Source organism: Parus major, chromosome 15 (genome assembly GCF_001522545.3).
Source record: "Parus major isolate Abel chromosome 15, Parus_major1.1, whole genome shotgun sequence".
NCBI lineage: Eukaryota > Metazoa > Chordata > Aves > Passeriformes > Paridae > Parus > Parus major.
Genome location: NC_031784.1, coordinates 12,500,760 through 12,513,729, shown reverse-complemented (window position 1 = coordinate 12,513,729; position 12,970 = coordinate 12,500,760). Strand labels below are relative to the sequence as shown.

General features: G+C 47.9%; 1 protein-coding gene across 2 annotated transcripts; it reads left to right on the top strand.

Annotated features, from left to right (window-relative positions):
• Positions 1 to 724: 724 nt before the first annotated feature.
• On the top strand, positions 725 to 12,209 carry SF3A1 (splicing factor 3a subunit 1). Of its 2 annotated transcripts, none has more exons than XR_004499541.1 (15): positions 725 to 1,675; positions 2,753 to 2,957; positions 3,706 to 3,963; positions 4,368 to 4,442; positions 4,985 to 5,135; positions 5,573 to 5,766; positions 6,374 to 6,491; positions 6,584 to 6,769; positions 7,079 to 7,200; positions 7,387 to 7,629; positions 8,222 to 8,432; positions 9,147 to 9,404; positions 10,225 to 10,326; positions 10,449 to 10,520; positions 11,549 to 11,676. XR_004499541.1 is itself a non-coding variant. In XM_015644286.2 (15 exons), exons 1-15 carry the CDS (start codon positions 1,542 to 1,544, stop codon positions 11,648 to 11,650), a joined length of 2,328 nt encoding a protein of 775 aa, XP_015499772.1. In that variant the 5' UTR covers positions 1,527 to 1,541; the 3' UTR covers positions 11,651 to 12,209. The 2 variants fall into 2 exon arrangements, 1 of the variants encoding a protein (XP_015499772.1); XM_015644286.2 differs by having other exon boundaries at positions 1,527 to 1,675; positions 9,147 to 9,301; positions 11,549 to 12,209.
• Positions 12,210 to 12,970: the final 761 nt, after the last annotated feature.

The window sequence follows — 12,970 nt, the reverse complement described above, 5'->3', positions numbered from 1 at the left end:
TGCCCAAGGCCAGGATAGTGGGAAGTGTCCCTGCCCATGGCACGGGGTGGGAGGAGATGAGCTTTAGGTTGCCTTCCCGCCCAGATCATTCCAGGATTCCTTTGAGACAGCAGCATCCTGCTGGGGCTGGGCAGGAACTGAGCCCTTCCTTAGCAGTGCCCCAGGGCTGTGATTGCAGTGAGTATTGGGGGTTGCCAGGAGCTGTGGGAGCCACCCGAGGTCCAGGCGTGATGTGTGGAAGGATTGAAAGTCTGAGAGAGCGTGGCAGTGCTGTGTATCCCAGTACCCTCCCAGATCCTGCCTCTCTTGGCCATATTAATATTCTTTGCAGCTCTCCTGAGATGGGAATCCAGCTCTCACAGAGCTGGAGCTGCTGTCCTGATTCTCACAGAGCAACATCAGCACTCTTGGAGCTGACAGGGAGCTGATCTCACTGAGAACCTGGGAAAATTGTGATTCTCCCCCAAAAACCCGGTGACTTTTATGCACAGATGTTACCAAGGCAACTCAGCATCACTGTTAAATAAGATATCTCAAGTGTAGAGTTGCCTCATCCTTCAGCTCATCAAGATGATGTTCTGAGGGAGTGGGAATGAAAACTAAAAATAATCATGGTGCCTTTCTCTTAACACACTTTATTAAGGTTGTATTTTATGGAATGGTTTGTGTTTGAAGGGACCTTAAAGCCCATCTCCTCCCACCCCCTGCCAGGGCAGGGACACCTTCCCCTATCCCAGGGTGTTCCAAGTCTTGTCCAGCTGGCCTTGGACACTTCCAGGGATCAGTTTGACTGAGAACATTTTCTGGCTTGGATTCTCCATGGATTTGGCAGAGCTGGGAGCTTTACCTGGATTTTAAGTTATCCCTGACTGTCCCTGTTAGGATTATAAACATTTCCAGCAGGTCTGTCCTGGTTTATAACACTTTTTCTTGGAAGCTGCTTGGTGAGGAAAGGGAAACAGCATCTTTAGTATCCTGCAAAAGCAGCTTCTGGTTTTACTGGAATACAGAGCCATCCACAAGGAGGGTTCTGGGATTTTAGTTTGGATCCTCCTGTAACATCAGTGAGATAAACACTGTTGGAGATTTTCTCTTCAAAACAGCTTCTGTTGCAACTACAGCATTAAAGCAGTGTTTTATTTAATGTGGAGTTAATAACTCAGGTCCCACAGGCCCCTTGGAACATTCAGAATTGCCACACCTGGTGAGGAATGATGAATTATTTCTGTAAATGTTAGTGGAGCCTCTTGGCTCAGCATTTAAAAACATACTTGGAGTCAAGGCTGAAATAGTGAAAATTGTTTTGGTTCCCATGGAGGCACCTTCCTTTGTTTCCTGCTGTCCCTGCCCCTACAGCAGGTGCCCCTGAGAGGCAGAAAAAGGTTGTCTCTCCCTCTGAGAAGCCAAGGAATTGGTGAGATGGATGATCCAGGTTGTTCAATCAATTCAGTGATTGAGGGGCTGAGGAGGAAGATGAGTAAATGTGTGCTGTTGGAATTGTGTTTGTAGTGCACAATCCTGACACCCCTTCACCTTTTGTAATGAAACAATCTTTATTACAGCCAGAAGAGGAGCCTAAAGAGGAAGCAGCACCAGCCAAGCCTGTGGTGGGAATTATTTACCCTCCTCCAGAGGTCAGGAATATTGTGGACAAGACTGCCAGCTTTGTAGCCAGGTGAGTGACACTGGTGGTGTCTCTTTTTCCTGGGATTTTCATGCTTCTGCTCTTCAGTGCAGCTCTGGAAACTGAAGCAGGTCCCAGTTTTGTGGTTTTGCATGAGGGATTTTAAGGATTGAGGCTGTACCAGTGAGACTGGCAAAGAAACAATATTCTGCTGAGAAGGGTGTAAGACAGCCTTTGCTAGGGAAACTGGTAATAAATCGATGAAGTCCTTGTTCAAATGTGCAGTGGGTGCTGCAATAACTGGGTAACAGGGCCTGATCTGAGGGGACACCCAAATTCCAGGTGCAAAGGAAGCCTTGTACAGGACTTATGGTTGTGTTTTAATGCTAAATGTGGTGGGTTTTGGTTTCAGAGAATTACTAAATGCTGCTCCAGTCAAACCCTTATTTTGTAACTCATCTCTAAAGTGCTGCCAAGGAGTGTTGGCTGCTTCTGAACATAAGGAAGGGGCTGTGTTTATCCTTTGGGATTGTAGAGACCTCCCCTTTTGGAGGAGGTGGAATGTTGAAATGAGACTGGGAGCTATCCAGAGAATATGAAGAGGAACACCCTGTGGCAGCTGGGAATTTTCTCAAAGTGCCCTGAAATAACTGGCTCGTGCTTTGGGTGGGAGGAGGGGATGTTACCTGGACTTGGGGCTCCTAAATGCAGCACTGTGGCCTGGTCGGTCCCTGCACAGGCTGATGGTTACCTGCTTTTTTTCCTTATATGATCATTCTGGAACTGAAATTAATCTTGAAAACTTGTTAATAGAGCAGATAAAATGGATGCAGTGAGTAACTTGTAGACTTCAGTCAGTGATGGAAATGACCTTTGAGTGCAGTCAGATGTGACTGTGGAACACTTGTGAGGGTGAATTTTTAATATTCACATTAAAGACAAAATTAGAGAGAGAATTGCCTCTAACTTGTTCGTGTCCAGCTGGGTGTGAGCTACTGAGAAAAAAACTCCTCCCATGTGAGAGAGAAAATGATCTTCCAAGGGACTGATGCCTCAACATGTCCTAGTCTGAAAGAGACTTTTACACTTGAGTTGATGACCTAAACAATTTTTCTCATTGCTTCCCAGAAATGGTCCAGAATTTGAAGCCCGAATTCGTCAGAATGAAATAAATAACCCCAAGTTCAACTTCTTGAACCCAAATGACCCTTACCATGCCTACTACCGGCACAAGGTCACCGAGTTCAAGGAGGGCAAAGCCCAGGAGCCCTCAGCTGCCATCCCCAAGGTCATGCAGCAGCAGCAGAGTGCCCAGCAGCAGCTCCCACAGAAAGTGAGTGTTCCTTTGCATCGCTTTGGGGAAGAATTTGGCCACTTTGGAGTGGTGGTGTAGCCTGGGATTGAGAAGGACAGAAGCTCCAAAGTCAGGAAGGAGCAGTTTGTTATACATTTGTCAAAATGCCAGCACTGTCAGGCTTGGAGTTGAGTGTCTGGGGCTTTGTTTTGATGCAGATGTGCATCTGCCAGGTGCTGGTAACTTAAAGTTGTTAGAAACTGCCAATATACAGTTTAATTGGTCAATTTTAATTAAGTTTAGCTCTGTATTGATTGATAAAGTCACAAAGGATCACTTGGACTAGATGTGGCAGAGGCAAGCCTTGGAAATCCCTTGGAGTTCTGCTTGGCCTTGTTCCATGCACTGTTTTGTAGAAACTTTTCCTGTGAGAAGGATCAACCTGCTGTTAAAACATGGGGTACAAAATGGTGCTGACCTTGTTCAGCGTGAGAAAAGGGCATGGAGTGAATCCAGGGCTTTGCCATGCTTGGCATGGCCAGCAGCCACACCGTGGTGTTGGTGGTCCTCAAGGGCTCTAGCAAAGTCCTCATACTTTCCAGATTTGTTTGCTGTTCAAACAACATTTTTAATAGTATTGAATTATACCTGATGGATTCTTATCCTGCCAGGATGGCAACTGCCATTGCTTTCCCACAGCAGCTGGAGGGAAAAAAAAAGGATTCTCTTGAGTGTTTGGTGAGTGTTCCTTGCAAGAAGTCACTGAGCTGTGTCCATTCTCCTGCAGGTGCAGGCCCAGGTGATCCAGGAGACGGTGGTTCCCAAGGAGCCCCCGCCCGAGTTCGAGTTCATCGCGGACCCTCCGTCCATCTCGGCCTTCGACCTGGACGTGGTGAAGCTCACGGCGCAGTTCGTGGCCCGCAATGGGAGGCAGTTCCTCACCCAGCTCATGCAGAAGGAGCAGAGGAATTACCAGTTTGATTTCCTTCGCCCCCAGCACAGCCTGTTCAACTACTTCACCAAGCTGGTGGAGCAGTACACAAAGGTACTCCGGGCAGGGTGATTCCTTCCACAGCAGGAATCCGTTTGGAGCGCTGATGGAGCCCTACAAACCTGGCTGGAAATACAGCCCCAGGAATCCATCCTTTAAATCCTGCTCTTCAGGGTACTGAACACAGTGGGCTGTCACCTAAATGTACCACACACTATTGTAATCTCAGTTAAGATTTGTTTTTTTTTTCAATCCAGAAGATAATTAGAGGGCCACAAGTGAATATTTTGAAGTGCAGGGATGAGCAGTAAGTAGTAGTGAGAGGGCTGCAGCAGAATAAATGGGATATAGCCCTAGGGGTCTGCTGGTATTTTTAGCATGTGAAAAGAGAATAATTGCTCTGAAATAGGCTTTGGCACAATGAATTGTCACTAACTGTCATGCAAAATGTGTTTCAGATCTTGATCCCACCAAAGGGCTTACTCCTCAAGCTCAAGAAGGAGGCTGAAAATCCTAAGGAAGTCCTAGATCAGGTATCCAGAAAAAAATTGCAAAAATGCTATAATGTTTCAGTTATGTTTTGAATTTTTTTCTCTTTGCATGTTTTTGGCTTGTTGGCAGCAAATAGAGAATAAAAGGGATGTGTCACTTGCTGTCACTCGAGTACAGGGGCTCAAAGTTGCTTTAAACTGCAGCTGGTGTTTGTGTTGGGGGTAGTTCGTGGCAGCACAGAGATACTGCACAACCCCATTTCCAAGTGCTTACAAAGTGGAATCCTGGAATATCCTGAATGGGAAGGATCCCATCATCCAGTCCAGTGCAGCTCCAGGCCCTGCCCAGACCCCCAACATCCCACCCTGGGCACCCCTGGCAGCGCTGTCCAAACGCTCCTGGAGCTCTGGCAGCCTCGGGGCTGTGCCCATTCCCTGGGGAGCCTGGGCAGTGCCAGCACCTCTGGGGGAAGAACCTCTTGCAGCCTGACACTTCTCCAGCTGTTCTTCCTTTCATTTGCAAAGCAGCAGTGAGATGGCTGTGCTGTTCCTTGTGTGACACTGTGCTCTGCCTGCTCCTGCAGGTCTATTACAGAGTGGAGTGGGCCAAGTTCCAGGAGCGAGAGAGAAAGAAGGAAGAGGAGGAGAAGGAGAAGGAGCGTGTTGCTTATGCCCAGATTGACTGGCATGACTTTGTGGTTGTGGAAACAGTTGACTTCCAGCCCAACGAACAAGGTACTGATGTTAAATATTGTCACCTGTATGAAACTGCCCCCTTTGTGCAGGAAATGTGTCTTGAAGTGCCATTTTTAGGCAGATGTTGGGGTTTACAGCCTTTATCCTCCAGAGTTGAAGGGAAAAGCCTTACAGTGATATTTTGCAAGGCTGTTGTTTTTTTCTGGCGTCACTGATGTTCTCCTTGAAGGAAGTCCAGGTCCACTTTGCCACAGCAGAACTTGTCACACTTTCTAGTAGTGCTTCCATTTTTAAGTCTCTTTATCTTCATTTGTCATGCTGGTGTTTGTACAGACTCTATCCATTCCCTTCCATATCCTCTGTCTGCCAAGGATTTTGTTGCCACTGCTTTTTGTTGAAGAATTGGTGTTTCTGTCAGTGTGTGTTGAGTAATGAAATGGGATAGAGAAACAGAAGCTCTGTTTTCTGCATTGTAGGGAATTTCCCTCCTCCCACCACTCCAGAAGAGCTGGGAGCTCGAATCCTGATCCAAGAGCGTTACGAGAAGTTTGGAGAAAGTGAGGAGGTGGAGATGGAGGTGGAATCAGATGAGGAAGATGAAAAGCAAGAGAAAACAGATGAGCCTCCAGTCCAGCTGGATCAGGACACACAAGTGCAAGATATGGATGAGGTAACTGGACAATAGGATTTTGTCCCCTCCCTAAGGTTCATGTGGTTTATTATGGTCCCCATTTTCACTGTAAACAGTTCTTCAGTTTCTTGAGGAAATGAAATTTCCCTTTGATGAAATCTCCAAACAACCTGTTACTGCTGGTACATGGTTGTTTTTTTTAATGTTTTCCATGACAATGCAAGTTCCAAGAGAGAAATCCAGTAATTTTGGCACCCAGTGGTGTAGATTTTATATTTCTGTGGTTCTAAGTCTTTCAGGCTTTTTTGTGCCCAGAGTCTGGAGCACCAAAAGATGACTCATCTTAGGCTCTGCCCACTGTAAGCTGTTTTTCTGGTAACAGGGAACAAGAGTGTGGTTAACTGTAAGCCCCTGCATGCAAGGCTGCTGTAATGTGGAAGCTGAGGAATATTTGCTTCCTCTTCTGGGGCTGCTGAATTCCTGAGTTGTGGTACAGAGGAACCACTCTGCCATAGGTGTCCAAAACAGCTCCCTTGCTTTGAAGCTGCATAATCCATTCTTCCAGCACAGTGTAGGATTTTATGTCTCTCTCAAAGGAATTTGACCATTGGAACTTGGTTATGATTTTTGTTTCCTTTTCAATAAGGGGTCAGATGATGAAGATGAAGGTCAGAAGGTTCCTCCTCCTCCAGAAACCCCAATGCCACCCCCACTCCCTCCCACACCAGATCAGGTCATTGTGCGGAAAGATTACGATCCCAAAGGTAAATCAAATAAAAAAACCACCTTTGTTCCTTCCTGAAAAATCCCAAACCATTTCTTTCTAGACTGAACCAACACTCTGGTTTTGTTCTAGCCTCAAAACCATTACCACCTGCCCCGGCTCCTGATGAGTACCTCGTGTCTCCCATCACTGGAGAAAAGATTCCTGCCAGTAAAATGCAGGAGCACATGAGGATTGGGCTCCTGGATCCACGGTGGCTGGAGCAGCGGGATCGATCCATCCGCGAGAAGCAGAGTGATGATGAAGTCTATGCCCCAGGTCAGCTTTGAGCATTGATTACACAGCCCCTCACTGCCCCCACTGATCAGGACCATGTGAAATGTAGCTCTGTGTGATGCCCTTTGTGTGATAATGAGATGGGTGTGTTTGTCAGCTGGTGCTGGCCAGCATCTTTCCAAAAAAAACCAGAAAGGGGACAGGAGTTGTACTTTGGTGGTCCTTGTGGTCCCTTCCAACTCAGAATATTCTGTGTAAAAAGGGCATCAATCAGCCACTAGGTATCAAATAATAGATGAGTAAGAGGCTTGGTTATATGCTTTGAGATAATAATTGCTCTTTTTCCCTCAGGTTTGGATATTGAGAGCAGCCTGAAGCAGCTGGCAGAGCGTCGTACTGATATCTTTGGTGTAGAGGAGACAGCCATTGGTAAAAAGATTGGAGAAGAAGAGATCCAGAAACCAGAGGAAAAGGTAGAGTAGAAATGGGGAATTTTTGTTTGATTGGTGGGGGTTTGTGTTTTTTTGTGATAGGTCCCTGTAGCATTGTGAATGCTCAGAGACACAGAGTCTTGAATTTTTTCTTTCTCTCAAGCTGCTTGCTGGATTTCTTTGCAGTCTGGCCAAGTTGTGTTAATCTGATGTATTTTACTCTCTCAGGTGACCTGGGATGGCCACTCAGGCAGCATGGCCCGCACACAGCAGGCTGCTCAGGCCAACATCACTCTGCAAGAGCAAATTGAAGCCATCCACAAGGCCAAGGGACTGGTGCCAGAGGATGACAGCAAGGAGAAGATTGGGCCCAGCAAACCCAATGAGATACCCCAGCCACCCCCTCCTTCCTCAGCCTCCAACCCCCCTGCCAGCGCCCAGCCCATCACATCCGTACCTCGTCCACCCACCGTGAGTGTTTGGGCTCTCAGAAACCAATTACTGGGGCTGTAGTTAATTAGGAGGGCAAAGGTGCTGGCATGGAAGAGGATTTTTGGGGAAGTTTGTGGTTTAAGAGTAGTTTGGAAATATTAGAAGAATTTTATTGAACTTGCTGTTAAAAATGGAATATAATACTTAGGTGGAGTTTTTACCTTAGAGATATCAAAAAGACTGGGATCAGCTGGGCAGTGGGATCTTGGAGGCAGAGAATATGGCTAAGAAAGGGATGGCTGGGGGCCTTTGTAGGTGCAGAGTGATGTTGGACAAAAGCAGCCCAAGGTAAGAAGGGATCTGCTCTGAGTCCCAAACAGCAATCTAGCAAAGGAACTAAGTGCCTGGAGGTCTGATCCCAAAGTGGGGAGGGAAGGAGGACCCATTTAATCTGTTAATGAGGCTTCTGTGCCGGTTCAGAGCAGCTTGGCTTGTCCATATGGTGGGGCCACTTAGGCTCCCTGCTAGTCTTTGGGCAGCAGAACCCATGGTTCTGTTTCCCTGTTATTTTAATGAGGATTGTGGCCAGCCCTGGGCATTCTTGCTAAGGAAATTCACCTTCTCTCCCCAGATGCCTCCTCCCGTCCGCGCCGCCGTGGTTTCTGCAGTTCCGGTCATGCCTCGTCCCCCCATGACCTCCGTGGTCCGGCTGCCCCCAGGATCCGTCATAGCCACCCCCATGCCTCCCATAATCCACACCCCACGCATCAACGTGGTGCCCATGCCCCCCTCTGCTCCCCCCATCATGAGCCCCCGCCCGCCCCCCATGATAGTCCCCACAGGTCAGTGACTTCAGCTTTTCCTGGGGAATTGTTGGATAATTCCTTTATAGTGGGTTTCAGCTTTTTCTTCCTGTGCCCCAGTATTGGTGTGTAACTGGAACTGCAGGCCCTAGGTTGTGTTGTTAAGAGTTTAGGGGTGTTTGGTATGGTTTATCTAGTCCTGCTTTTGGGCTCAAGGCTCTTCCTACACCATAAAATGCAGGGAATCCTGTAGCCCCAGGAGCCTGCCCGGGTGAAAATTAAGAATGCAGGGTAAAGAGAAGCTGCCAGCACCTCAGTGGGGGTTACAGCTCCTTACAGAAGCTGCTGCTGCTGGAGGAAAAGCTGTTTGCTGGCCCTTTTCCTCATTAGGTGCTTTGAAGTTAAAAAGCATGATGTAAGAAGCAATTCTTCCCTTTTTTTCCATCTTCTTTTCTTCCCTAACTGGAGGAGCTGGCACTGCTGCCTGCCAAACTGAGAGTGTGTTCTTTTTTTGCAAGATCTGCAGGAAGCTCTCATGCCTTGTTATCTCTTCCTGGAATGCTTCCCAATAGAAGAGCTCTGTGAATGTTTGAAGTTTGCATGTTGTTGTTGGTTGTAACTTCCTCCCATGTATTGTGGCGTTTATTTTCAGCCTGTGCTGCTCTGCTCAAAGTGTTTTTGTTGTGAGGGGGTGTTTGCTGTGCACTCAGGGGGTGACTGTGAGTTGTGTTGTGTGTCCCCAATCCATTCCAGCCTTTGTCCCCGCTCCTCCCGTGGCTCCGGTCCCGTCCCCGGCGCCGATGCCTCCCGTTCACCCCCCACCACCCATGGAGGATGAGCCAGTCTCCAAGAAACTGAAGAGTGAGGACAGCCTGATTCCAGAGGAGGAATTTCTGCGCAGGAACAAGGTACATGGTGTGGGTCAGAGTCCTGGGCTGCTCCACTCCAGCTCCAAAGCAAATTCCCTGCACAGAGGGGCAAAAATACCTGGCAAGAAAGGGACTTCCTGAGGTATCTCCTTTCTTTTGTCATTCCTGAGCAAACCAAATTCCTTTGTCTCTTACTGGGAAGAGTTACACAGAGTGGGATAGTGCTCTTCTGTAATTAAGGGCAGTGAGAGGTAGGTTATAATGCAAAGAACTAAAGTTGTTAATGAGATTTTAAGGAGAGGAGGGCTAAGCTGGAGTTGCAAAGAGATTAGAGTATCAATGCCAGCATGATAGTAGGGTAATGTGTATTCTGTAACAAGGTGAGCTAAATATGAGCCTCAGTTTAAAACAGGAGTTTTAAATCCTTAGGAATGGTTGTATGGTTTTTCTGGGAATATTTAAAGTAAAAGAGTTTTAGATGGGATACTGGGAAGGAATTGTTCCCTGGGAGGATGGAGAGGCCCTGGCACAGGGTGCATAGAGAAGCTTTGGCTGCCCTGTCCTTGGAAGTGTCCAAGGCCAGGTTGGATGGGACTTGGAGCACCCTGGGCTGGTTGAAGGTGTCCTCTGCCTGTGACAGGGGGTGGGACAGGATGGACTTCAAGGTCCTTTCCAACCCAAACCAATCTGTGATTCTGTGACTTCATGTGCACAGAGAAGCTGTCTCCTGTTGAGTGCTTCACACCTTCACCCTGTGACACTGTCAGTGTATGTGCTGCTAGATAGATGGCACACAAAGGGAGGAGAAATCCAACTAAATAAATGTTTTATTGTGGGAGCAGTGGGGTAACTTGTAAACACATTTCAGTGTGTTTACTGAGGAGACAAGATATGGAAATAAATACTTATTCTGGTGCTGTGTTATCACAGCCCTGAGAGACTTTACCTGTGTTTTCCCATAGGGCCCAGTCACGGTCAAAGTCCAGGTTCCCAACATGCAGGACAAGACGGAATGGAAGCTGAATGGCCAAGTGCTGGTGTTCACCCTGCCCCTCTCAGACCAGGCATGGCTCATCCCCCTGCCCTGCTCCTGTGCTGCTCAGCCTGCTCCCCACACTGCAGCTCCACGGGGCTGGGGAGCAGGACTGGGACAGAAGCACTGAAGGAGCCCTTTGATCCTCCCCAGGTGTCTGTTATAAAGGTTAAGATCCATGAGGCCACAGGGATGCCAGCTGGGAAGCAGAAGCTGCAGTATGAGGTGGGTATAAGCCCTTCAAATGCTGGTTGTTTCTTCAGTGCATTCTCTCACACGACTTTTTTACAAAGAAAAATGATGATGTATAATTTAATGCATGGTGAGATACTGGAAGAGCAAAGGGAATGTTTTTCCTGCCTGCACAGCACAGCTGTGACAGAGCTGCCCTCTGTTACAGCAGGACAGGCTTTTAGTAGGCGATTAATCAGTGGATTTTCACATTGTTGCTGCTGCAGATGAGTCCTCCAAACTTGATGTGGCTTTCTCTGAAATCAGCCTCTTGTTGTATTAGAGTTGTTGGTTTTTTTTTTTTGACATTTAACTGCAGCAGCCTGCTCCCACAGCTCTGCTGTGTGCTCTGGGAGGTGGGCGAGTGTGCTTTGGATGGATCCCTGGCAGCTCAGGGAAGGCTTTCTCCAAAACAGAGAAGGGAAGAGCTCACTCTCTCTTCTCTCTCTTCCTCCAGAAGCTAGAGCTGTGAGAAAGGCCCCATTCCTTTTTAATGACTTATTTCCAGTCATGCATGTGCCTGGGCAGGCACAACCTGCTGCCTAAGCAGTGAACTTTGTGCACTTAGCTCCTCAGAGTTCATCTGTGGGCAGATACTCTGTTAACCCTTAATGAGAACAGGAGCTGAGCTGATTATTTTTAGGGGGGAGAAAAAATCTGGGGGGAGAGTGGAGCCTGAATAACTTCCCTTGTGTGTTATAGGAGCCACATTGTCTATATTGGCTGGTCTAGCAGAAAGTGTCCCTGCCCATGGCGAGGGGGGTGGAATGGGGGGATCTTCAGGGTCCCTTCCAACCCAAGCCAATCTAGGATTTTGTACCCACCTCCAGTGTCCATCTTGGAATCTGGAATCCCTTTGGGGTCTTCAAAGCCTGCAGAGTTCTGCCATCTCCCTGCTCCGAGTGTACAGCCAGGAGGGTTGGGACCTGGGTGGGATTCTGTGGGAAAGCAACACTGAGGTTTGTGCTCTGACTGCTCTTTTGTGGTTTGTTTTTTTTTTTTTCCTTTTCTCCTCCCCTCAGGGCATCTTCATCAAGGATTCCAACTCCCTGGCTTATTACAACATGACAAGTGGCTCTCTGATTCACCTGGCACTCAAAGAGAGAGGAGGCAGGAAGAAATAGGAGACATGGAGACCTGAGACGTAATGTGTCCATGTTGTAACCCCAACCCTCCCAATCCCATTTCCATTCTGGCCTTTTTGGGGCTGCATCCACTGCCCCCCAGCAGTAGTTTGAACATAGAGACTCTGACCCCCACTGATAGGAGAGAAGCTGATGGAGCCCCAAAATGTGTCAGTGTAGTGAGTAGTCTGTAGTGATCAATGCTTTGCTTGAGTGCAGGCTCTCCCTTGAATCCCCTCAGGAAAAGACATCAAGGTCATGCCCAGCTTAGTTTAGATCCATCTTTGAAGGATTTATGTTGGCCAGGAGCATCATCTGTCTGCCCTCAGCACTCACTGCTTCATTTAACCTCCTGCTAATGAAAACTTCTTCTCCACACACTTATTAACCCCCTTGTTCTTGTTCTTTCCCTGAGTTTGACCTTTTACTGACCCTGACTTGGAGGTTTTTCCTCCCTCGGCATGAGCTTGTGTTGCTGTTCCTGTGATAAAGGAGGTCTGGGTCTGCTCTGGACAGCCCATGATTTGTTTTAATAAACATGCAGTTCTTCTTCCTTGGATTTGGGGTTCTTAATGGAGATGTGCCTGGTTTTGGAGCACTTGGATGGGGAAATACATCAGGATTTGTAATTAAGCAGTTTACAGTAGGAAATCCTCTTATTTTCTGGGAAAAGCTACAAGGGGCTTGTTGAAGTTTCCCTGGTGCTCCTCAGTCATTCCTGAAGGAATGCTTAGGTCTATGTGTGAGGGGGGGGAAAAAAAATCTGAACTTAGCAAGAATTTTATTGGAAAATGTGATTTACAATTATATCCTGCAGCTGGAATCTCTTGGTCATGGAGAGCATCTGGGTCTGGAAAACAGATGACTCCTGGGCCTTCAGTCAGTTTGACAGAAACACAACACAGCAAAGTTAGTCCATGGAGTTAGGTGCCCAGGAAGAGGCAGGTGTCTGGGTATCTCTGGTTTTTTGGGTAACCCAGAGCCCTAGATTTATTATTACATATATTTTTAGTTGTGGTCAGGCAGTGCAGGAACATCCTGTTTACCTGATTCCATGCTTAGGAGAGGAGAGAGGGATGAAGCAGGAGGGAAGAGCCGGCATCCTCCTGCCTGTGCTGTGCTCCCCTGGGATCTGGAGGAAGCTGTGTGGCTGTGGGGAAGGTGGCTGGCGCTGGCCCAGCCCAGGTGGCTGGTGTTCCCTGGCCAGTGTGTCCAGCTGTTGTCTCTGACAGGTCCCCACACGTCCCTGTCACAGCCTGCTCCCCTCCCTGCTGCAGGAATCCGGAGGCTGGGTGGTGGATGCAGGGTGCTCCTGCCCCG

What these genes read in the sequence shown, in the direction of transcription:
- SF3A1 (XM_015644286.2), top strand. Translation starts at nt 1,542, where the DNA reads ATGAAACAATCTTTATTACAGCCAGAAGAGGAGCCTAAAGAGGAAGCA. An exon ending in AGCAGCAGCTCCCACAGAAA is followed by an intron (nt 2,958 to 3,705) that starts GTGAGTGTTCCT and finishes ATTCTCCTGCAG; the next exon opens with GTGCAGGCCCAGGTGATCCA. An exon ending in AGCAGAAGCTGCAGTATGAG is followed by an intron (nt 10,521 to 11,548) that starts GTGGGTATAAGC and finishes TCCTCCCCTCAG; the next exon opens with GGCATCTTCATCAAGGATTC.